Raw genomic sequence first — 26454 nt, 5'->3', positions numbered from 1 at the left:
CACCATGTAGAAAACTCTTACCGTGGGTTCACACAAGCCGCGTTTGAGGCATCAAATTCGCGTCTACTGCATCTAGTTTGCCGCTTGAACATTTTGTGTTTGCTCGCTTCATTCGCACATGAAAATCTAGTCATCAAGACATTCACGCAGAAATTCGCGTCATGGGAGGGGCTTCTGCGATTCCGCTCACTTTCTGTAGTCACGTCACTACTAGAGCACGCTCCTGATTGGTTAACGTGGAGTGTTTTTACGCCAAAGTTCCAATTTTTCAACTCACGCGTTTCCCGCGGCGCTACACTCTAAAAAATATTTAACTCATTTTAACCCAAAAATGTGTTCTGTCCTATAGTTAACCAGACCTGGGTTAGAAACAACCCAATATTTTTTAGAGTGTAGACGCGCGAATGATGCGCAATCGCATCTACCGCGCTAAACACCTCATTCGCGCCGCAAGACCTCCAGATGCGCGTCAACGCGTCTTTACATTGACATAACATTGAAATCACTTGCGCTTGACGCCTCTACCGCAGCTGGTCTGAACACGGCATTATCTATGCCTAGGAAAATATAGTTTTCTATTCTGCAGCACCTTTAAATGATCATATTAAGAATTCACTTGTATTTACATGCGTGAATTTGTTTTTACGTGTCACTCGTGTGTTGCGGCAGGCTGTGTACATCTTGCCCCTGCTTTTACGTGCTGTATGAATGACAGATTAATATATGTATGGTAGGGAATCTGAGGAAAGAAGAGAGAGTGGCTGTCAGCGTGCTGTGTTTTGGGAGGACGGAGATTAGAGGAGCTGTCATAGGCTGCGTTGAGCGGTCTCGTACAGATAAAGACTCAGCAGTGAAAAGTGTTGTAATCCTGCCTGAAAACAAGGTGAAAGATTATCTGGAGTTTTGCATTCAGGGCGTATAGTTACGCAGTGGGTTCACCTGTTTTGTGGAATGTTAATGTAAATCAATTCTGTTTTTTGGCACTTTGGATAAAAACTTCTGTCAGAGCAAGGGTGAAACAAATGTAATACTTCACATCTATTGAAAAGTGTGCATCAGTTGACTGCCAATCTGAATGTGAAGGAAACATGACCTCATTTATGTCTATATTGGTTACATGTCGGTGATTCTCGCGAAATTCGACTTATAAGGTGTCATGAAACATTTTGATTAAAAAAAGTAAATGCAAAGTAAGAGTATCAAAATAAGAAGCATACAGTTACAAACATCTCTTCGTGTACTATTTTGTACATGGTTTTAAATCATACAAACCAATTTTGTTGTTTTTTCATTTAAGAGGAAAATTGTCATTGCCGCAATGTGTCCATGACTGGATTTGAGTTCTTTGACATGGAAATATTTATAATTAAAAAATCTAAAAAATAAAAAGATTCAGTGCATGTTATGCTATAAACATTTACAGTACAGAAACATGTGGTATTTGGTGATTATTGGTAAATGTAGAGATAATAATAAAGAATATAAATGTGTCCAAGACCAATTTTCTCATCCTCCGGAACAATTTTCAATCATTGTTTAAGCCCTCAAGGAACTAACATAAAAAAATTGTTGTAAGGGACATAATTGACGTGACACTCGAGATGGCTACCAGGTAAGCAGTTCTTATTTTTTCTCTCCAGATAAAAATTTAAATTTTGTTTGTCATAGTACCTAGACAACTTTTTAGTTCTCATTACCGAAACATGAGTTTGTAAATGCATATATTTATTGTAATATCATGTTGCGGTAATGATGATTTTTGATCATAATATTCTAAAAAATGTAAATAATTCTATAGGAAATATGTTTTAAATCCTCTAAAGATAATGGTAATAGTAAGTTCAGACCTTAATCTTATATGTGCAAAATAAAATTGGCCTAAAAGGCTTTTTAAAAAATCTGTATTTCGTGAGAATCACCCATTTATGCACTTGTCAGATACATTTAATCTATGCATTTTTATCAGTATGTGCATTCCTGGGTTTGAACCCACAACCTTTACATTGCTAACACAATGCTCAACCAGTTGAGCTACAGGAACAACCCCGGTTACAGCCTTGTGCACTAAAAGCTATACGTCATGGCTTGAAAATACAAACTAAAGTCTTTCCATGGCATTCTTTATATGCTTAACAAAAAGTGTTGATGTGTTAGTACAACGCTCTCCCTTTAATTCCTCCCAGGCAGATCCCTGTAAAGGCCTGTGCTTAGCAGATTGCAGACAGGAGCCGCGGATGCAACACGAGGAGCCTTATCGCTCCGAAATTCTGTTTTGGAAAAGAACAGAAGAAAGCAGATCGCTCTCCATCTCTTTTGTCTCACAAAAATCCTCTCCCCTCCTTTGCGCAGGCATTGTTGATCTGGTGTTTTACATGGCACTAATACCATCCTGGAGGGCTTCCCAGACGAGCTGGTCAAAGTTCCCTACTGACCGGCAAAGTTTTAAGTGTCACTAGAAATGGACCTCTTTTTGAGTGTCTCTCTCTCTCAAAGGCCCTGGCTGAAAGGAACACAGAGGATACAAGAGAGAAGATTACAGACAAGGGCCAGTCAGAGCTACCCTATTTAACACATTATATCCAGTCCCCTCAGGTTACACTTATGCATGGTAATATTTTAAAAGAGAGTGAGATAGAGAGAATGAGAGATTGCTTCTGTAATAGCCACGGAGACCATAACAGAGCACCGATCTCCTGTGATTGCAATCTAGCACAGAGTTCCTGTAAAATTAAACCCTGAGTTTTGAGTGCGAAAGAAAGCAGGGAAGAGATGGAAAGCGAGGGGTGGGATAAAGGGGAAAGGCAAAATACGGCTCTGGTTGCTTTGAAGCCAATGATCAAGAAAGAAAATATGACAAAACGACAGCAGAAAGGGCTTACGGTGTATAGGTGGAATTTTGCAGGCACAGACTGCAATTACTGGCATACATAGCTTAACTCCAGATATTAATGCTTGATCTCCTATTCCACTTTTCTGGCAAGCTTCACCAAGTGCTTTTCCATACCCCACTGCCACTTCAAATTAGTTTCTTGGCAGAACTACGACATGTTCTCTCGCTGCTTTTCCTTCCATTTCTTATTCTCTCCCTCTCTGCTTTCTGTAGTCTGTCAGCGTTTCATTTGAATTAAAAATAATCTGCGCTGAGAGATCCGGACGTTGATTGTGGAGCGGAGAGCAGTAATCACAGGCTTGGGGTTTCGCTCAAATCTGATGATAGGCATTTAGGAAAGCGAGCTCTGATTTGGGGGACGAAGACCGCTTCGGTGCGTCCGATCCAAACCCCGACATGCTCCATATATGCAATCATAATGTAATCATATCCATTTAATCAAATATAGGAGATGAAAAACGCTGCAAGTTCTTTTTTATGCCCAAACCAATTTTGCCGTCATGCTCAAACAAAAATATACTATGCGGTTTAGCAAAAATGAAGGGTAGAATATATTACATAGTCTAAATTGAAAGGAATGAGAGTAAGCCTGTGTTAATTGTGGTTACACAACTATACTTAAAGTACTTTCATAAAGTCATTCGTTGTGTAACTATCCTTAACTGCACTTTGTAACGTTAATTACCAATGACGGTTCCTTGAGACACAGTGGGTGTTTAATAGTGACCCTGCTGACCACATGATCCTGCTGGGACCTGGAGCAACATTGAACCTCTCCTGCACTCAGATCTGAGAGAACTGATGGGTCTCAGCTGCCTCTGGGTAGTTACAGTACAACTTTAGGCTTGTTGAGTATGTAAGGGAAAGTGTTTTGAAAGGAAACGCGATAATTGACGATTGGCCGTTGAATTATTCGAAAATAATGCACACCCAAGGTGGTTATTTTCAAGTAATTCAATGGACCAGCGTCAATTATTCTGCATATACCACAGTAACCACAGACATTGCTAAGACATTGCTCTGGTGGTTAAGATCAGAATAAAGCATTCAACAGCCCCGTGGTATAATAGTTTTCTCTTACAAAAGTATAATTTCGCTTCATAAGACAGTAATAACCCACTGGAGTCATCTGGATCCCTTTAACTCTTTCCCCGCTATAGAAAACGCTTTCCTGTCAATTACGAGTTTTTCCAGCAATCTGTATTTTCACTATTATCCACCAGATGACGCTCATACCAACTTATAAAACCTGAAAGTATTTCCTTAGGGCAAACAGTTCAAACTCTGTGTATGTTTTGAGGATCGCTCTGAATCTGGTCAAAAGTCCTTCACGAAAATTGAATTATCTCAGCTTTTTGCTCAAAATTTGGTATTTTTGAACAAACTTACCCGTATTTGAGAGGAGATAAAAAGAGAACAAATAAAACTTTTTTTTAAAGCAGTGGGTCTGTTCTTTCATTTGATATATTTATATATTTAAAGAAGAACATTTTCTGGAAGGCATTAAACTTTTGTGAAAATCATAAAAAATGCTGGCGCTAGCTGGCAACTTTTTCAAAAACACTGGTGGGGAAAGAATACTTAAGAATACTAGCATACTAAACAGTCCCTCCACAAAAACGTGATTATGCGATCGCATGATTCAATGCATAATCAGCCAAAGTCCCCACATTTTTTTGCGGGGGCTGCCTTTTTTTAAAACACCACACTTTCGCCACATAAATTGTAGATTTCTGCTTGCAAAATATGCGCTTGCATGATTTCATAATCCCTGCATTTTCGTAGCAAAAAGTCATATATATCGTAGCAGAAAGTTGAAAAATGGTGCATTTACTTTACACATGCGCAGCCATGTCCTCTGTTGTCATGGGAATGTTAGGAAGTGACATAGTATGCCACGTAAACATCAATAAAAGGCTGCAAACAGTTTTTGCAAGTGCACACAGTTTTTGCAAGTTCACGCACTTTCGGCAAGTTCCCACAATTTCACTGCATAAAATTGCATAAATATCTCGCATATTTAATCGCATTTTTAAAGAAAACGTGGCACAACAATCAACTGTAGTATACTGTATTATTTCACGGTACTTTTATTACACTGTATTATTGTATAATCACTATATTATACAATAGTAAACTGTAGTTTACAATATTAAGGTTTAAAACACCATAGTATCTAAGATACCATAGTATGTACTGTAGTGTGTTTTATGTGGGCATGTATGCACTTTTTGTAGCTTCATCTAGCTGGAAGGCATGATGTTGAAACCGTTTTTAGTGTATAAAGGTGATTACAGAGGATAAAACCTGGAAAATGCCACATAGATGAATACACAGTATATAATACTCAGTAATATTTAATTAAGTTAGTTGTCTGAAGCCAAATGTTGGAAATTGAGCGTGGTCCTGTAGGGAGTGATAGATATAAAGAAGCAAAGATAAACATGCAGCAATAGGATAAGTCATTATCTTATTCTTTTGAGGGCAGTGAAGGTCAAAGGTCACTGCAATGGGAGTTCCTTGCTAATCCATTGACCTGCAATGGAGAGGGTTTATACTGGTTTGTTAAGCCACAGGACCCCAAATCAGTCAGATTAAGGAGATTTTCTAGGAATGTCCGGCATTATCTGAAGATTGCTTGCTTGTTTGGGTTTGAGTGTCCGTGGGATGAGGTTAGTGGAATTAGATCCTCAGGCTTTTCATCAGACCCTGGGGGAAGGAGGTTAATGTTACTCCACGGTTTGGAAACACACTGTAAAAAATCCAATTAATGAAATGTTGGAAGGGCAAAAATATATAAGTTAAACCAATTTTCTTGTTTGGGCTTAGTTGAGTAGACATATTATTTTAAGTCTAGATAAATCTGTGTTTAAAACATTAAGTGAATGGTTATTTTCAAATTCAGTCAACATTCAGAATGGCTATGTTGTCTGAACTAATTAAGACAAATCTGGTCAATATGTGGACTTATGACAGCTATGTTTCCTGACAACAAAATGCTCATAATATTACTGTTATTTGGTAACAAAATGTAATTTTAAGAGTTGTTCAGGCGTGAATGTATGTGCTTTAAGTTTAAATATGCGGTCGGTTAATATAGATAGCGTCTATTTAAAAATGTGCTCGGACACTTTCGGACGGAGATGAGCTCCAGAAGAGCTCCAGAAAATCACAGACACTTAAGCGCTCACACCCCGCCCAGCGCAGCCTCGCCTCGGCAAGCCCATCAGAAATCGACTGCTGGCTCTGATATCTCTGTGGCGTTTAAACATGCGATTTAATTCATTTTAATTTTTTATACTTAATAATAAAAGGTTTACCGGTATGTTTTAAATCATATTTTAGGATTGCACTTAAATGATATTGCTGTTGAATGATATTTCATATCTTTCACAATTGTTATAATCGGAGTACTGCCTGCGAATTTGAACTTCAGAGCTGAAGGTGCGAGTGGAGAAATAGTCCCAATATCATAACAATCTTAAAACTTCTAAATATACCCGTGTGTGTACCCGTGTGCGTGCGTGTGTGCGCGCGCGCGTCCTCGCGCGTGTGCATGTATGTATGTATGTATGGGCGTGCGTCTGTGTATTTTGAATTTAAAATGTTTTAACTCGGAAGGATCTGGATCACAGGTCATTTCATCTGAGATCAATCCGCACGCAACAGCTGGAATCACTTACTGATTCACACAAGGAAGGACACAAGTCACCCGTTTCCCCAAGTTCACGTCAGGTAAGTGTTTGTAATTAAATGTTAATTTTAGAATATATTAATCTGAAAAGACGCAAATACTCGACGTTTTTGTAATTATATTTTTGTAAAGATATATTAGAAGTGTGTTATGTTATGTGACCGAAGTAAAGTGTAGGTTAGCTATTTCAGTTAAGATAAAAAGCCTGGATATAGGGTTGATTTACCGGACAGAGTTTAGAACTCGGTCTTTATTATAATTGGGACATTTTTACAAACAAACCTTATATAATACAATACTGGCGTGCATTTTGAGACAAAACAATAGCACTCATATGTTAAGAGATGTCAGTAAGTTATTTTAGTCAGTGAAAAGCCCTGTCCGAGAAAACCGCCCAATAGTGTTTAATTATGATGTCTGAGGGAAATTTGGCCTAACATTAACGTTATTTAGGGAATAAAGTCTTTCACCGTCAAGCTTTATTATATTAAACATGTATTTATGTATGTTTGTGTGTTTATATTCCTCAGAGGGATACATAACGAGACAGTCTTCGCTTGGACTGGCTGAGGAAAGTCTCCTAAATGGCCCTGGAGATGTTCTGACTGACTTTGGAGGCTTTTTGGACTGTTTTATGCCCTCTATTTAAAAACTTAATTCTGTATGTTCAGTCTGTATGATAAGTGAATAAGTGAATAAAAAGCTTTTGTTTTTATGTGACTGAAGTTAATTATTTTGTTTACAACACCAGCATAAATTATTTGATAAATAATTTAAAAATGTTATTAAAAAAATCCCAAATAATAAACATTAATTGAAGTAACACATAAAACATTGAGTGAATACTTAAATTTTAATTGACAGAGTCTTTGCTGTAAGTTTTTAAAGATTCAACTGATTAAAACATTTTAGTTGAATGAACTATAAAGCTAATTGAGCCAACATACTTTTTTATATTTGAGTCAAATTTGGGCCAACTAAAAAACATCAATCCAGGTAACACTTTGGAGACAGAAATTGAGTGAACGTAAAATTTCTGTGGAACTAGTTACTAAAAAATAATTCATTGAGCCAACAATTTATTTTTTACAGTGCACAATTAGGATCAGTCTTGGCGTATAATCGCCGCAGACGTGGCTGATCAGTTTAGTCTGTGTTAATTCTCTTTCCCAGTGTTGAATATCCTTCCACATTAGTCTTACAGCATGCACGCAAATTTAGCAGTGCAGTGGAGCCATGTGCAGTTCTCACTTTATCTATCTTTTCTAATATGATCACACTACACTTCCCAAACTCCAGTACTGAGGCAATGTTTACAAAATTAAGTCAAGCTCTTTGCCAAACCAATTATGCAGTGTCTCGCACCATGCTGAAAGCTGCTGTTCGGGAAGTCTTTGAGGCTATGGATCTGCAGGAGTTATTCTAACCCCTGCACCGATGGTGGAGAGGTGAAGCCATCCTGGCGTGAAGGGAGGGAACTAGAGAGGTGTGTGCTGCTCCACATGAAGAGAGGCTCTGTATTACTCGCCTTCACAGTATCCTACTGGGAAATTCATTACCAGCTGACATCATGTCCAGAGAGTGAAAGAATATCATTCAGCTCTCTCCTCCACTATCTCTCTCGCTCCTGGTCCCCTCATCTCCTGTTTGCACACTTTTAAGACTCCACTGCCAATAGCTCTCATTGAGCACCATTCACACAAACACTCCCATATACACCTTCTGTCTGACAAGGCTGGACTGGGGAAACGGCCCAGACCATGAGCGAAGGAAGCATGCTTTGTGAGAGTGTGCGTAAGAGAGAGAAAGAGAGAGAGAGAGCACACACACACACACAATCATACCAATAAAGTGCCTTTAAATTGAAATTGAATTGAATTGAGAGTCGGACAGACAGACACATATACGCACACACAAATAGAGAGCGAGAAAGAGAGAGAGAGAGAGAGAGAGAGAGGCAGGGGTGGGAGCTGAATGAAGTCAGGTTAAAACCAGGAAGTGGGAGGACACGGACGCGAGGGGAGATCGCACGAGACGTGCAGTTAGGTGAATGAGAGAGTTTGTGCGCGCTGCGGAGCGCGCGGATACAGGCAGCACTTGCGCGACAGTGCACAGGGAGCCAGCGAGAGGACACAATCGTGAACCACATTGAGGAAAGGACGCGACGTTTTTAGTGCTTTTACTCCACCCATTCTGGCTTTAAGAGGAAAATACTGTACGATTTGTTGGATTTTCTAGCACGGCACGAGCGTCTGGCGAATAGCGCACGGGAGGGAGGCTCGCGCGGATGGTTTGTCGTCGAGCGCGCTCTTGACACAAAAGCGTCCGTTAAGCGACGGCTCGCGAGGATTTTACGCGGCCGTACGAAGGGCAATTTTTGAAGGATTTCTGCACTTCTCCACGCTTTTGGTACGAGACACATGGCTGCTTTTGTCCGAGAGCCTCTCTCGCTTTGAGCTCGCTTTTCTTTCGGTGGATGTTTTCTTCTTCCCTGGGAAAGGCTGTTTTATTTTGCATGGCTGTCATCCGTTTAATGGGAATGAGAGGAATTCGCCCGGTTGTGGATTACATTGTTTGACAAGCAGAATGTGAAGCGGAGCCGTGTTTACCAAAACACCAAAAGTGATTTCTTGACTTGTGTTTTCCTCAGTGCCAATCTCGCCACATCAAAAGGTATAACGTTACGCACGTATCCCATCACAAAAAAAATATTCAGGACCGTTTTAGTCGATATTTCGTTAATAAACACTATGGCACTCGACGTTGTAAGGGATATATGAGTCATTTCTTGGGATTGCTCGATGGCTTTTGTCTTTTGGAGTATTGGAGCGCTGTTTTCTTGTCATTAGGGGATTTCGTATGATTGTGGAAAATTGTAGTTGATATCTTTGCATTAGATGTTGCCAGATGTTTCTCGGTTGTGGTTTGGGCTAAATAAAGCGGTGGAAAAGAAAATATCATATATATATTAGATACCATATATTAGAATAAAAAACAATCATTTTTATTATTAGATTGCTATCCCTTTGAACCCTATTCATAATATAAATGCATTGTATTTTACATGCATGCAGGTGTGTAGGCTACTTGAAGCTAAGAATGGATTGAAAGGTATCTTAAAAAGGCAAATATTTGAGAGGGTTGTGGTATCTTGTCAGCTTAATTTATTTAGCCTCGAGCTGAATATGGCTAGTGTTGTTAAACAGGTCCACAAAACAATATTTCCTCACATTTCTGTTTTTCAGAAGATATAGGCTATGCGTTATTAAAAAACCGTACATAATGTCCCACTACAAGTTACCTCCCCCATTCGCTTTACTTATCTTTACCGTGTTTGTTAACCATTACAAATTTATTAATAACAAGTGAGTTTACCCATAAACAGCTCGTGTGTTGTTTTCCCCTATGCATTGAGTGAAGAGTCAGGTTAGATTATAATGGTAGATTGTAATGGTTCTTTGTTGCTGTTTAGCCAATTGAATTAACCGATGCCCCTTTGACACCACATTGTCACTTAAATAGGCTTTTATTACCTAAATGCTGTGTAATTTGCAACGTTGGATGTTTGCACAATAACGTAGCGATGTTAATGCATTCAACCCGCTGTCAAATGCTGCGCGTCGGTTTTACGCATGGAGCCACAGTGCCACCCAGTGGCCAGCGTGAGAAGCGAAGGCATTTCAATGCTCTCATTAGTGCTGCACCACCTTTGATGATGAAGCCCACCTGCTTAGTTCTGAAGCAGATGTACTGACTCTCTCTCTTTCTCTCGTTCTCCCTCTTTCAGGGCTCAGATGCCAGCTCAGAGAAACTTTTCAGCACAGCTGCAGTTAAAGGTATGGTGGACTTACTTTTTTTAAGCACATTGCGAAGTGAAATTGCTTGCTGTGTATGTCAACCTTGGTTCACCCTCCATGAAAAATCTATAATAGTTATGGTTGGAAATATGCAACTTTATTATTGTGACCTGAAAAAAAGTATATAAATGGGCTGTTATAAGGAACTGAATCTATATCAAGGATACGAGCAGTGTTATAAACTATTGCATTATTCCACACAGCCACTATAGGGGCTGTCAGATTACGCTTAATGTGTTTTACTTTTCTGGACTGCGTGGAAAATAATGCGTTTCCTTAAGACTGACTGCAATTCTATTGACAGGCACAGTTTGTTGTATCCGTGCTTTCTCACAGCCTATGTGCAGGGAGAAATCCATCTGAGCCACTCTGTTAAACACATCCCAATGTGCTGCTGAGTGATGAATGAGAAAATCCATTTCGGGCGCACAGCATGTGTAAACGCCACACACTGGGTCCCATGTGCAGCGGCGTCTGGCTTCTGTTATGGAAATTGATTAGTTGTGAAATGCTAAATAAAGGTGGCGGATCTGCAGCACAGACCGAGACGATGATAGTGGAAGAAGCAATTCTACCCCGCCGGCTTGATACTCTGCGTGTGCGATATTGTTTGCCGTGTCTATAAACGCGCTTTGTGTTTATGTCGTGCATGGTTGCTATTTGCGTGCCGCCTGCTCTTTGTGCGCGTGTTGATGTCCTGCCATGCGTGTAGGAAGTCCATTTCTGCAGTAAGATCAACTGAGTCAAAGGATCCGGGCATTGTGAGTGGAGTCGGTTGAGGCTTTTAAAACCTCTGTGTCTTTAGACAGAAGGAGCCCATCAGCACACCGCTAATTTGCTCTTAAAGCCTTTGGAATTTGAGCTCCCTCATTTTACAAACCAACATAATGGAGCCCACATTCCTCTGTAATGGTGCGTTACCAGGATGGAGAGAGTGATGGGGGGGCGATGGAGGCTGGAAGGAGATCTGACCCCAGGGAGGAGGCACACTGATTGATGCCGACAAGCCTCTTGTTCCTTCTTACTTCACTCCCTCAGGACCCCAAACACATTTCCCACATTCTGCTCTTTGAAGGCCTTTAGAGGTTTGATTTGTGGGCTTCACTGGGGTGCTGAATGGCGACCCCTTTTCGGAGAGGCTTCCCCCTTGGAAACGCCTCGCAGAGGCCATTACGACCCTTCTGAAAGGATTAAAACTCTCTTTGTGCGCCTTAAACCAACACAGGACCGCCTTCGCCGCTTCTGAAAAGCTGGCGCTTGGGAAACGGTACACAAATATGCTTTTTCTCTTCACCGACTGCCAGGCCACTTCGTCTCCCTGCAGGCTGTATTTCCATTTAAATGTGCTTTTTTTCTCTCGCTCTCTCCTTCACATCTCCTTGTCCTCGCCATATGCAAATCTTTCCTTTGGCAGACAGGATCGGAGAAAGGAGCGTAGTCCTCCAAAACACAGGTGCAGATGAACTTAGGCACCGTGGTATTTATATCGGAGGGCTTCGGTGAGATAAAAGACAGCGTGTTTTTGCAGGGCGCTCTGTGTTACAGAGGATTACCGGTCTTTCATGACTCTTAACCCATATAAACAAAAGAAGAAAGAGAAAACAGAACTGGATGGTTGAGAGACAGGCTAAAGAAAAGATGTCAATATTTGCCCGGAGCCTAAAACGAGAGGTTCGCCGGAATGGTTTTTACACTCAGAAATGCTTCAACCATGAGATGAAAGTGAGTAGCATAGCTTATAGTCTAAGTGAGAAAAGCAAAACTAATCTTAGATCAGTTATAAGGCCTTTTTGATTTTTCGACCGGGTTGTTGATGCTCATCTCACATGTGCTTTGCCAAACGAGCGTGCTTTCTCTTTTCTTTATGTTTTGTAATCGTTGCTTGTTTTCTTTTTTCTCTCCTATTAAGCAGAATCATTAAATGTTCGACTTAATTACTGTCTCTCTCACATAGCCTGCAGGTGCCTGCCAACCAGCCTGCTTCAATTAGTGTATCCATCGCCCACTTTTCCTCCATCTAAGTAGCTTTTTGCTCTATTACGGATAGAGCTAGAGTGAGAAATGAACTGTCACCAGTTAACTTCATACGCAGATATTGAATGGGTCACGGATAATTTCATAACAATAGCCACGTCATCCACATCTGATTGGTAATACAATGCGGTTTGCAATAATTATATTGTAATCAGCGTTTTCTCTCTAAGCTGCACTCGAGCGTGGTCCACATACTTCTGATACGCAGACCAAAATAAAATCCGGCCAGAAGGCAAATGTGTAGGTGAAAACATTTTCTTGAATCAGACCTAAACAAATGGGCAGCGTTTCAGATAGACTCAATCACCTCATCCTCATCCACGTACCTTCATTTATTCAGCATATGTCCAATAGAAATAGATTTGTTAAAGCTTAAAACTTAATTAAAATGATCATTTAGACGCTTGGACATAGTACATATCAGACATACTGCTCGTGAAAGGATTCTTGATGTAGAGAGGACCACTTATAGATTGAGTTAGACACTTTAATAACTCGATAGATAGTGTAGAGTGCTCTTTCTCTCTCTCTCTCTCTCTCTCTCTCTCTCTCTCTCTCTCTCTCTCTCTCTCTCTCTCTCTCTCTCTCTCTCTCATATGCTATGAGTATGCCCACTTAGACCTGACCACAGTAGCACAACTGAGGCCGAGACCACTAAACAGATTACTGTGGATTTGTTTGGCAATAATTCCCAGTAATGGAATTTCGTTTAATTTCTAGCATCGTTCATAAAACAGAAAAAAGACATTTTGCAAGCGTGGATGTAGGTCTGGGCGCATGCTATATGCAGTCCATCACTAGCAAAAACCCTCAGCCCGCTGTACAATATTGTGCATTTGTTTTTTGTCCATAAATGTCTGTATGCTCTCATTGAGCTGTATATATAAAACAATATATATATATATATATATATATATATATATATATATATATATATATATATATATATATATATATATATATATATATATATTGTTTTATATATACAGCTCAATGAGAGCGTACAGACAATTAAACATAAATATGCTCATCTGAAGGAGTGATCCTATCGTACGAAGCGAGGTCTGTTTGGACAATGTCTTTGTCGAGAGAGTAAAAAGAGAGAATAGGAAAGAGATGAAGTTTGAGGCAGATGAGAAGTGTTAAGTGCTGAATGGATGGATGTGGAGAGCCCTTGAGATTGTGAGATTGCTCAAAATGTCAAAAAAGTCTCTCACAAATGTATAAAGCTTATGGAGAAGTGTGCAAGCTAGTTATGCTTGTAGGCATACTTGTTTTCTCGTGCTTGACACAGGTATTCGAATTGTATGCATGGTATTGGATTGACACTAAGTTAATGCCATTGTAAATAGTTAATATATATCAATTGTATATTGTCAAGGCCTTAAAAATAGATCCTTTACATTATAATCTAGAAAGGGTGTCAACGCTGGAGCAGGGTCCCCACGGGTCCTTGAAATCCTTGAAAGTTTGTGAATCTAGGGGAAAAATTCAAGGCCCTGGGAAGTTTTTGAAAATATACATACATAGATACAGATCATTGAAAGTGCTTGAATCTATTTTATCCAAGAAGTTTTTTGGAAAAAAAATCCATATTATTCCCTGTGTAGTGTAGGATAATATCATAAAAATTCTAGACGTGCTGAACTGTTAGCTTTAAATGCTTATATCTTCTGTATGCGAATGTTGATTCATATCAAAATGCTTTTTTGCATAGTTGTGTTTGACACATGAAAACGTCTTTTGGTAACGTATGTAAATGTTGTTCCCTGAGAAGGGAACAAGACGCTTTGTCTACATTGCCATACTTCCTGCGTCCCTGTAACACCATCTTCGGCAATATTTCAGATAGCGATATACTTCCTGGCTCCCGCGTCACCCTGTCTTTGTCGTTAAGCCTCACCATTGGTTGAATTTGATATAAACATTCAGATGCACTTACCCCTGGAGGCGTCCCCTAAGTGTCACCGCAGTGACGCAGCGCGAGTTCCCTCGAAAGGGAACTGTAACAATTTATCTTAAAAGGTAACACGATGTAACCTTCCTCTCACTTAAAATGTGTCCCCACATTTAGTTCCTGAATTTGAGGGTATTGGACCTGGAAAGTTCTTGAAAGGTCCTTGAAAGTAAGTTAACTAAGGTGTGGGAATATCAGGAAAGTAACTTCTCGTATGACTTCTTACTTTAACATCACATCTTTAATCTGTAATGTTAAGAGATCTCTCAGGTCGTCTGTTTAAGTTGTCTTGTTCTGTGTTGAATAATCAATTAGAATGAATGATTGATGAAGTTTTACGTTTCCTTTATTTCGCCTTGAAGATCAATGAAATGCCTCTGTCTGTCTTCCTATTTTTGAAGAGTTAACTGATTATTTGTTTTTCGTCAGCTCCGCTGGCCTTTTTAACTTGTCGACCCGAGTCAGTTTAACATGTCTCTGTGGACTCTGTCTCTCTATCTCTTTTCCTTTGTGTGTGTACAGGGATGAGCCGTAATTTATGGCTCCCTGAGTGTGTGTGTGATGAGAGATGGGCTGTAATTCACGGTGCGCTGTGTTTGTAGTCTGCGGTGATGTCTCATCCCCTGACACAGAGGTTAACACACCATGGGCAACATTTTGATTTACTGCCCTAGACAAAAGTGCCACCCACTTTCACAGCCTGCCCGGTAATGTGTGTGTGTGGTTGCCTACGTATGAGTAAGCAAAGTCGTATAACCATATGATTATTGTTTTTCCAGTAGTCTTTTTATAAGTGGTTTTCATACCGTGGTCAAAGGGTGTGCTTCGGAGCCGCACGCTTGTGGTACTGGGAAAGGAGGTGGAGACGGCACGTACAGAGGGAACTAGTGATAAATTGGAAGTCAGACACTCGTTTAGCGCTATCCATCATCTCGGGCCGTCCCGCCTGTAGTCATAACACTGCCACAACTGCACTCCTACACTCCCTCTCTCAATCCAGCTTTGGCTGTCTCGCTCGTGCTCCCCAGAAGAGGTCATTTCGAGGTCAAAACCAAACCCCAGAGGTTGTAGGACTAAAGTAAATCCATCCATCTTGTTAGACCGGAGAAGGGTGCGGAGAGCGGAAAGAAAGAGAGGCCAGGGAGACAAGGGACTTTGTGTAAACACTACTATATCCGACATGCCACAATAAACGCAGGGAGTCTGGAAGCCATCAAGTTAAATGAAAGTCAAGCACAAACATTTGAATGGGCCACTCTCCAGAGATAAAGTAGCGCCTACTGAGAGGCACAGGGCAACTGTTTTGGACTTCTCTTTATGTGTCCCCTCTGCCTTTTTGCTCTTGTCTTTGGTTAGCCATATGCAATGCTGCAGATTTTTTAAATTATCAATCAACGAAGTTTACACTTTACAGGCGCTAATTTGTCTACCGTAGCACCCAACAAGAGCTCTGCAATGAAAGACAGGTTCTCATTTTCCTCCTCAGTGAATTTAAGAATTTTAAAGGGGTGGTTCAATGGTATTTCATGCATTCTGAATTATTAACACAGTTATAGAGTTGTTACCTCATGCTAAACGTAGGCAAAGTGTCAAAAAAGCAGTTGGGCATGTTACAGAGTATTTCTGTGCCGAATGCACTTAGCCAGGTTTCGTACAAGTTTCGGAAAGTTTTTCGAATACGGGTCCAGCTGACGTTTCAGGGGTTTCTATCACTTATTTATATGGGCACTTCTCCCGGAAAACCCCACCCACCCGTCAATCAGCGGGAGACGCTAGAACTTACAAACATCTTGCGACAAGCTTTGTTTAATTTCAAAACTCAACAATGACAATGAAGAAGTGTGTTTTTGGATGTAAGGAGAAGAAAGCCAGCCTTATGGAAACAATGGATGTAGTTTATTATCCGGGGTAGCAGCGGAGTTTTGCGTGTGTGTTTGATGCGCTGGATTTCATTGAAAAGTCCCAACCGGGTCATGAGTTGCATGTGGTAATAAGACTTCTGTCTTATGTTGGAAATAGGCGTGTGCATATTATATAAATGACACAAACATGTAGTGAATCATTAAACAGTGTTGCATGACTCGTACTTGCTCCTCCCGCGGTAGTAACTCCTCCTTCTTCATTTTTTTGTACGTTATCGGAAAGAATCTGTAAAGCTAATCTTTCTTTTATAAATCTGATTAAACTAAAGATTCTTCTGAGATATAAAGGATGTAATACTACTCTATAGGTACTCCAGATTAACATCAGAAATGCAGAAACAGTGTGAGTTAAGTTGAGCTTTAAAGTGTTTTAAAGGTATTTAATCAAAGAGTATATCTGTGCAAAAGTTATTTGTATAATTGGCTACGGCCAGTGTTTTTATGTACAGTGTGTGTTTGTACAAAAAAAACTTTACAGAATCAGTTCAAGTGTTCAGTGTAAAATTTAGTTAAAGCAAGGAATTAAAATCCCTTTAGTTTGTTTAAACAAACAAAAACAAAAAAACATGCAGACAGTTATAGCTTACAATGCAAGTCAATGGCCAGTGTGCCTCTTATTAACCCAAAGACTTTAATTGTAAGTGGATGAGTCAAGTGAGACGGGTCGAAGCAATTTTCGGTGGTAATTGACAGCATCTGTCTATAGATGCTCTCAGTGGTGCTTGGAACGTAACAACACCATTTTCATAATGCATTAGCAAGTTGGATTTGTGTGTATGCAAAATATGCATATGTGTTTGTGCTCAAGCTGGCTGCGATGGTGGTCTTGTCGTACGCGTGTATTACGGTGGTCAACTGAATGAATGAGTGGCAGAAAGGAAAAACAGAAGTGAAAAGACTCCCTGCGGTGTTGGCCCTGCCTTACACCTGCGATGACATCACCTCCCAGCTCCCCTTCCCTCTGTTTGGACAAGAAGGAAATCGTAGCTCATTCTCTCCCTCCAGCTCCCTTTTTCTTCTTTTCCCAAGTCTGTCAAATCATTTTGACCAATTACGCGCATGGCAGTCGGAGGCCTCTGTGGTAACAGAGCGATTAGATTGCAGAGATGTAGTTGAGGTGTGTTTATGCGCGTGCTTGAGCGTGTTTGTTCAAAAAACCGCAAAGCAGCAATAATTAGGTCTCTGGACAACCAGCCAGGCGAGTATTAATTGGATAAATAAAGAGTCAAGACGACATTTTCCTGACCACATCAGATAATTTCACAGCCTGCCCTAAGGGTGAGGTCAAAGATCAGTTTGGTCGAAGGTCAAGTTTCTATTTTTGTTGCAATTTCCTACTAATCTGACACCAGTTGAGCTGTCTGAAATGGCCAAGCTTACTTTCACACACCCTTTAAAACAAGATGCCAGTATTTACACACCTGCTCATGTGTGTTTGTACTAGAGAGTCTTTGTGCTTGGATGCAGCATTGATGTCAAATCAACATATATTTTAAAGTTTACTTTAATTTAACAAATTAAGTAAAACAATTTCAATTTGTTTTTATAAGTTATGTCAACTTATCACGAGTCAAAACTTAAAATAACTTGAATTGACTTGCAAAACCAAGTTGTTTTAACTTTATGCTGCATCCACTGAAATACTGATGAATAAACCAGCCGATGTGTTTAACTAATGCAGGATTACATCCGAGGCTAACGCTGTCGGGCACAGAATTTACTCTGCATAACCTTATCACATTGGGAAAACATTAGAGTCTTCAGTGCTTCTGCTGCAAGTAAAGACATCATTTAATTGGCTGTTATCGCAGACTGTAAATGTCTTTTTAGATTCACAAAAAAAAAATCAGTGTCTTAAAGGCATTTCCTTGTTGTACATTAATCCAAGTCTCCAGTTAGCAGTTGGTGGCCATTTCATGTCTGAGCTGAAGGCAGATGAATGAAAGAGTAGCGGTGCACAGCTGTGCCAAAACCAGAAGGTAAAGCAGTTCTCCAGCAGAGCCGATAGATGTTTTTTCTATAGATGAGCACCAGACTGAAGTAGGGTCAGGCTAGAAACTGTGACCCGTAAAAAGAGCAAAAGACATGCCTTTGGACACCCACGGTGGTTGCCGAAGATAGAAGCTTTGACTGACCACCTTCTGGGTGGGATAACTACTTCTCTGCCACCCCTGTGGTCCCTCAGGGGGAGAGAGATCCTCACTTAAATGGTAAACATTTAACGCTCGGTTAAAGTGGGGGGGGGGGTGAAAAAATAAGTTTAGAGACACAGCTGGTGAACAGACTTACTGCATGTGAGCTCATATCTAGGCAAAGAAAACCATTAATTGCTCCCCAAAGAATACATTTTCTCATTTCAACTCTCGTTCTTGACGTTCCCTCCGTCACGCATTTTGTCCTCTGCCGACAATCACTCATAACTATGCAGGAGTAAAATAAACACCTTTGGCCTTGCGGCCATGATCAGAAAAAACTTGTCATCTTTGTCTCTCTCTCTTTTTCCATCACTTCTGTTGAATTCCCTATTGAAATTTTTGTTAAACTGTACTGAGGTATCTGAGCTCCCCATTCAAGCAATCACATCATAAAGAGCATCCCAGAAGCCTAGAATGTATTGCAACAGGGTCATTCATTCAAGATGGTGGATGGAGTTGTTAAATGTTTATTAATCTCAACTCTTTAAATTGAAGTGATACCAAAAAAATATTTATATATATACTACATTCTCCTGTAGACACATGAGCGACCTACACGTTAGTGTTGGGCGATATGCCTAATTTAGAGATCATCCTATCGTCAACTTGTGAGATCGCCGATGCACGATAGTATCGGGGGGCGGGGCAGTAGTTTACTCATTTATTTATTTGTTCATTTTTTACTTATTTATGACAAGTCACTTGATTGGTGGACAAAAAAAGCAAAGGCAGCACTGTAATGACCGCAACCTATTAAAACTGATGTCATTAATCCATCCACATCATTAAGTCCCGGGGCTCTAAAATTTCCTGCGTGCCAGGGAGTGGGAACAACAAACTTGTTGGTTTTAACCCTCTGCGTACCAAACAACCTCTCTAATGCAAGGATATGTCAGAGCCGCGCGTATTACAAGTTTAGATGCTAGAAGGGAGTCCATGTCGCACGCATTCAGGTTCGAGCAAAAGTCCAAGACACGCGCATTGAGTTCATGTGCGTGCAACAAGGAATCTACGCCCATTACAAGCTCTCTCGAGCAAAGTGAAGCCCACAAACCTCCTTAATGCGAGGAAAATTCGTGTCGCGAGACCTCCAGACGCGCATCGACATGTCTTCACATTGACTTGACATTGAAATGACTCGCGCTTGATGCCTCTTCCGCGGCTGGTGTGAACGCAGCATAAGAGTAGCATTGTTACCTCAGTAACATGCTGATGAATTTGCATTTCTGATTTTGCATAATCTATATAAATTCTAATGTATGCACTGTTTTTATAAGCATGGTGTCATAGATCTATAGAATAAAGTAAAACCAGACAGCCTGAAGGTTCCACTTAATTCAGGACAGCTCGTTGTTTCTCTAGAAAATTCTTCACTGTAGGGAAAATCCAGTGTGTGTTTCATATAAATAAGCACTAATGAAGTGTGAAATGTTCCATTTTAGCACCATTGGTTCCATTTATGGGAGATTCCACACCCGGGTGGTGGGTTTCATAAACTTTATGAAGAGCTGTCCCATCCGCAGAATCGTCACCATCTGTTTTAGATTACAACGCTCTGAGACGGCGCTGTTTGATTTTAAATTTGTCTCGTGCATCAAGTTTTATACAAACAGTGACATCCTAAACCAGACATTTCAGTGTGGGGCTCAGCTCTCGGTCTTAGGGGACATTGGAAAAGCAAACGACTCGGCCCGCTTAGGGCCACTGCTTAGATTAGACGCAACACAAATATACACGCAAATGCATAGGATTCTGACACTAGTGCCTGTCGACATACACAGGAGAATATGCTTCCCCTCGGCCTCAGATATGATAGATGGCTCCCTCCATTCGGTCTGTTGTGTGTGTGTGTGTGTCAATGTATTCTAGACCTCGGCTTGTTTTGAGAGAGCTGTACCGCACAGAGCCGGCTTTGTTTCAACAGTAACCCAACCCAAGGTCTCGCAGGTTCTGTGGGGGTACTGGGTTGCCATACAATGCTCTCACCCACCCAAACTCTGCGGTACTAAAGAGCGTGTTGAGAGACTCCCGAGGCAGCTGGTTGTTTTGGCTTCCCCGAGCACTTCAAATAAACGAACGAAGACGTCTAGAACACACAAGTGGCAGAGTTCGCTCGTCTTGCGTCACTTATTTCAGGCCCAGTTTCCATCAATTGCCGTGGCTAGGCTGAATATGACCCATTGAGTTTGATTTAAAAGGAAGAGCTTGTCAGAGTAGAGCAGGGAGTGAACAATACAGAGAGATTTGGATTCTAGATTTCTTTGGCAACAGGTTTAGCCGAAGGATTGGTTTACGGCCATGCCCTGGTAGGCTGAGTTTCCAGGTGGCTCAGTCCTTAGGCATACCCCCAACACCATGTGTGTCTCTAATCTCCAACTTACTGAAACATGAGCCTTGGGTAATGAGAGAGCTTTACACACAGAGACAGGCTGTGTGAGCTGGTAAGTGCCAGTTTTGGTGGGCTGTCGGAGGTTTTGTGTTTCCAAAGATCTCATGAAGGGCAAAACTCTGTCCCTTGTGTCACACAGACAACGTGTTCACGTTGTAGATTTTGCCACTTGTTCATATGTACAGATGGAAACACTTCAGTAGGAATGTACAATATATGGGTGCCCATATTGATATTGCTTGCTGTGTGTTTGCACACGCTCAGTGGGATTGTTATTAGTCTTCCTGGATGATGTCAGTTCAAATCAGCAACTCTCCAGTGATAGTTGTTACACTGCTGGCCTCAAATCACACACACTGATCTCCACCTCCTTAAACACTATATGGTACAACCCACAAGGGTTACGCCACTCACCACTGGGGCCAAACTGAGCTACGTGTGTCATTAAACCACTGCACGGGATAGACACCACACGCAGCAGGTGGACTTACTAGATGGGTAGGTGTGTGTTTGTGTGTTTAGTATTGTATGTATCAGTCCGTACCAATGTATTTCTTTGGTTTATGTGATAGCGTGCTTTTAAGAAGCTTTATTAGTTGTAATGGAAAGATTTCTATTCCGTTTCCATTACTGACAGTAAACAGGTGCCGTCTTGTAATCCTTTTTGTAGATTTCGTAAGGCGTACGTGTCAGGAATGGTGTGCTCGGCATCTGCTAGCGTGAAAGTGTGTGTACTTTGAATGCTTTGACTGCAATAGGATCTTGCCACAACTGTCTCGCTTTTGTACATTATAACATGCTGAACAGACTGTACTTAAGTATGGCGTCTGACAAAATGAGTTATGCCTTTTTACTTGAGTGATTCGATACATTTTCAGATAGTGTGCTAACACCCCTCCGGGTTCTGCATGTGTGTAACACATTCCCAGTTGCTGTCAGAGCATTCTCTGGTTTCAATGTGTGCACATGATCTGAGTCCTCGGGGATATATAAAGATTTGTTCTCAAAGAGCTTAACACTGTTCTCACCATGAAAGAAATCTACCCTTCTGCCAGAGCCAACCAGACACATAAACACACATGCACTAACTCGTAACATCAGTACTTGATGATGTATGTATATCCATCTGCTTCCATCCCCATGGTTAGAGAGCCAGTAAGGCATATTTGGGCACCATAGGCATGTCGATTAGACCTGAAATGATTCGATTCTACTGATGTATTCATACGCGAAATCCCAAAATGCTTCAGAAGAGACACGAGCAAAAAAGGAACAGAAATATCAACAGCAGGAGGTTGTCAGCTTGAAAACAGACTGTGAAAAGGCAATGTGTGATGCAGTGAATGAGATGTGTGAAGGAGTAGCAGTGTGTTTGTGTGAAAGTGGGACGGGTACGGCCCTGGGGAGCAGTATGTCTGTCGCAAGTGCTTAGAAAAACATTCTCTGTGTTTATCACGATAATTATGGCAGATTGACCACGTTGACAGCGGCAACTGCAGTTACCACTTTAGACATCTATGGGAGACAACCTTCAGACAAACCCCAGCACACAACCAATCACACATATTCACTCAATGTTTCTTGAACATTCATATTTACAAACGTAGGACACGAGTTGTTGAACGCTGCATGAATCTGCCGTCATGTTGGCTCAGAATGGCATACTAGGTTTTAATTCAACTCTGTGTGTGTATATGTTAGTGGATTTCCCATGACATGATCAAGTATCACAATCTCACACAATCACCATCACGCTATATTTACAAACCATACACAAAACTAGGTATATGTTAGGGACAGAGACTGATCGCAGACTGATCCTGAATGTGTAATGAAGATCTGCGGGTCAGCATCTTGTCTGAGTGTATGTTATTTCAGCCAAAAGGTTAAGAGGTGGATTGGCTTCTTAGTCATTATCGTGATTGATTATGACTATGAATCTGCCATGTTTAAGGGCTGGACGTGTAAATCTGCTAAAGTGCAAATGAATATTGAGTTCAAAATATTGGGTTGATGCTGTAGTCGTTGATATTGATGGTACACTCTCTCATAACTGCATGTGCTAAATTCATGATGTTTTTGAAATGTTTCACACCAACCTATGGTAACCTATCTACACCATCATATGAATGTGCAGTAGGACTGCACGATATTAAAGATAATGCGATAAGTGATAACTTCCTAAAACAAAAAAGGTGATATGCGATAATGCTTTAAGTTTGTAAAATCAAATTAAATTTTAATATTTTTAAAAAATGTAAAATTATGTAGCCAAGATAGATGTTTCATATTCTTTCTGGAAAAAAGTAAGCATCACTCTCTTTGTCTCGCCAGATTTTTTTTATATGAAACATCAACCTTAAACTTTGATTATATGTAACTTTTTAAGTCATTCAGTTATTGCAAATCATTTCCATATGGATATTGCGGTACACACATTTGTAATCTACACACTATTCCTGTGATTACGATTTATCTTGCAGCCCTTAAGTACAAGAATCAATACAGTGTTGTATAGTAAAAATACTTATGGCTTTATCAGTATTTGTTAATATTAGCTATCGAATTATCAATGAAGTGTCTTTACAGACTTTAATACTGTGCTATAAAGTTTTATTTGCATGTTTTCTACACCTAAGAAATTAAAATGTCAGCCATCAGAATCTGTATCATCCAGAAATTTAAAGGAGCTTCAAATTTCAAATTAAATCTATAGAAATATATACGCAGTAATATTAACTTAACCCTAGTCTTACCGTGGGTTCACACCAGCCGCGTTTGAGGCGTCAAATTCGCGTCTACTGCGTGTAGTTTGCCCCTTGAACATTTTACTCGGTTCATTCGCACGTGAAAGCCACGCATGAAATTCTATTCATCGAGACATTCACACGAAAATTTGCGTCATGGGAGGGGCTTCTGCGACTTCATTACGTCATTAACAGAGCAAGCTCCTGATTGGTTAACGTGGCGCGTTTTCCCGCCAACGTTCAAATTTTTCAACGCGCGCATTTCCCACGCCAAATGCTCAATTCGCGTGAACAAGGCGGAATCACGTCTACCGCGCCACGCTAAACATCTCAATCGCGCCGCGAGACCTCCAGACGTGTACAACGCGTCTTCACATTGACTTAACATTGAAATCACTCACGCTTCACGCCTCTATCAGAACGCAGCATTACAACGGTGAAAATTGTTGGTGTTTGAAGAATTTTATAAGTGATGTGCATTTAAAAGACTGAAATTCACACAAAAATAGAGATGTTGAGTTTGTGTAAGAGAAATGTGCACACTTTAGTTATTACTGCCCTTTGGTTAAGCTTTGTTTATTTGTGAATATTTCAACATATTTCTTTACTCACTGCTCTTTTTTGCATTTATTTCCTCAGGCCTGCATATTATTTATATTATAAGTGTACTTAAACTTATAAACCTCTCTGACACAGGTGAAAATATACTATGTGTGTGTGTGTGTAGGAAAGGAGTTACTTTTGGTTGCATCACTCGCATCTAATACCCTTGAATTAGTGTTTTACCATTGATTAAATCGAGCTCTGTTCTTTTAAGTGGCCCCATTAACAAGCTTGTTGTATTGCCAGATCTGTTTCTCCAAACACCTGTTCTGAACAGCTAGCACAGGTGGTGCTACTGTAGTCAAAATATGTCACCTATTTATTTCACTTGTTGCCTCATGACAATCTCTGTTTATTAATTTTATGCATTGAGGTAGATACAACCTCTTAGATAAACTTTCTAGAAATCATTTCTTTATTAGAAAACTGCTTACAGCCTTACAGACAATTATTTGTACATTTAGTATCAAACAGTCTTTAACTATCATGTATTTGCTGTAAGCTGTTTGCAACAATGGAAAATTGTGAAAAGCACAATAGAAATAAACTGTATATTATATTTGTATACAAATATTTCAAGCTTATGAGTCTGAAACCTAGCATGTTGCTGCTGCATTGTTGCAATCATAGCCTTAGCAACAGTGGGCAGAAGCCTCCCAGAAGACACTTGCATCATTTTTCTGAGAGCCTTGCGGCTTCTATGCTTCGTGTGATCGCAAATAGGCACGTCAAAGCCTTTACCAACGCGCCGAAGTCTCGGCTCAGTCAACCTGACAGTAAAACCTCAGTTAGGCGGAGAAGACGTACAGGGCTGTCAGTTACAATAAAGGGAAGAGTTTAACACCGACCTGAGGGCTTTGAAAGGAAGGCCCCATAACCTCAGACCTCATCTCGAGCTGACAGGAGAATGTGAGGCTATTTCAGAGACATGTTTCAGGGAGGTATGAGTGTGGAAGTGTCAGGATGCCTGACGACCAGTGTAACATCATGACTGGCATTCGAAAGAAGGATCAACTATTGGCGGCATGTACTCGGCAGGAAACTCAGTGTATCTATACTTTTAGATGACAGCAATATACAGCTATTTAGAATGTGGACATCACAATGCAGTCCAGTTTACAGAGATTGTTTTTTGTGGGAATATGAATTATTTATCTGCAATGTATGGATATGCAAAACCGTATGCAAAAACTGAAAGTACTGGTCTCTAAATTTATCCCGTTTAAAGGTCCCATTTTCCTGTGTTGTTGAAGCTTTGATTGTGTGTACGGTGCACAATATAACGTGTGCATATTTTGTGTGTTAAAAAATGCTGTATTTTTCACACAATTTACTTATCTCTACACGCTTCACGGTCCTAAAAACGGGCTGATGTCTTCCTTGTTCTATGAAGTCCCTCCTTCAGAAATACATAACGAGTTGTTATTGTGTAGTTGGTTGTGATTCGACAGCAGCTTATAGTTTAGCTGGTGACTGGCGTATTCCTGTGGACGTATATTGACGTCATTTCGTCCCATGTGAATGTACAGAAAGGGGCCAAATGCATTTTATCCGCCTAGAAAAGCCAGGCGTGCCAAACAGCACGCACAATGCCCATAGAAAATCATTCAAAAAAGGCGGCTGCCACTAGGGTTGAGAATCGAATTTCGCCTCCAATTCTCAAATCGGATCCATAAGAAAGGAATCGATCCTTGTTATACAATAAAAATTTTGATTCCAATTTTCTGTTCCGGATGGCGCAGTCACATAATTTTACGCCATCTGCCAAGACCACAAAATAAATATTTTTGATCTATGAAGGCTTGACTGTGATTGCTTTCCACCTCTTTGGAATCGAAACCAAGAATCGTTAGGAATCGGAATCGGAATCGAATTTTGAATCTGAATTGATACATTTAAAACGACGCCCAACTCTACCTTCCACTGCCATACGCTTTCTGTGTGTTCAGCCCCTAACTTGTCAAGTTGCTTCTGACCCATTTCTGCATGTAGTGTTAAGAGTTCCTTAGGGATTCATTATATCATTTAAAGAGCTTGTCACAGGGAAAACTCATCTTTGAATAGGCCTTAAGTGTGTCTGTGTAAAGTTACAGTGTGATCCTGTTTTAAATCTCCCCTGATAGCAGTGAAAGCAAAAACGCTCTGAGTATGCACAAAGTGGTTTCC

At 40.5% G+C, this 26454-nt stretch overlaps 1 protein-coding gene across 8 annotated transcripts in view; it reads left to right on the top strand.

Annotated features, from left to right (window-relative positions):
* The window catches only part of auts2a (activator of transcription and developmental regulator AUTS2 a), a 400535-nt gene that overhangs the window by 357839 nt on the left and 16242 nt on the right, over nucleotides 1-26454 (top strand). For 7 of the 8 annotated variants that reach the window (XM_055208395.2, XM_055208393.2, XM_055208397.2 and 4 more), the window contains one exon: nucleotides 10372-10420. In XM_055208395.2, the coding sequence (XP_055064370.1) occupies nucleotides 10372-10420 (49 nt within the window). Of the gene's footprint in view, nucleotides 1-10371; nucleotides 10421-21327; nucleotides 21437-26454 lie in introns of those variants that run through there. The other variant, XM_055208399.2, reaches the window with a different exon arrangement.

This window comes from Misgurnus anguillicaudatus, chromosome 12 (assembly GCF_027580225.2).
Source record: "Misgurnus anguillicaudatus chromosome 12, ASM2758022v2, whole genome shotgun sequence".
NCBI classification, from domain to species: Eukaryota; Metazoa; Chordata; class Actinopteri; order Cypriniformes; family Cobitidae; genus Misgurnus; species Misgurnus anguillicaudatus.
The sequence above is the reverse complement of the archived record's forward strand: the minus strand, read 5'-3'. Positions and strand labels throughout refer to the sequence as shown.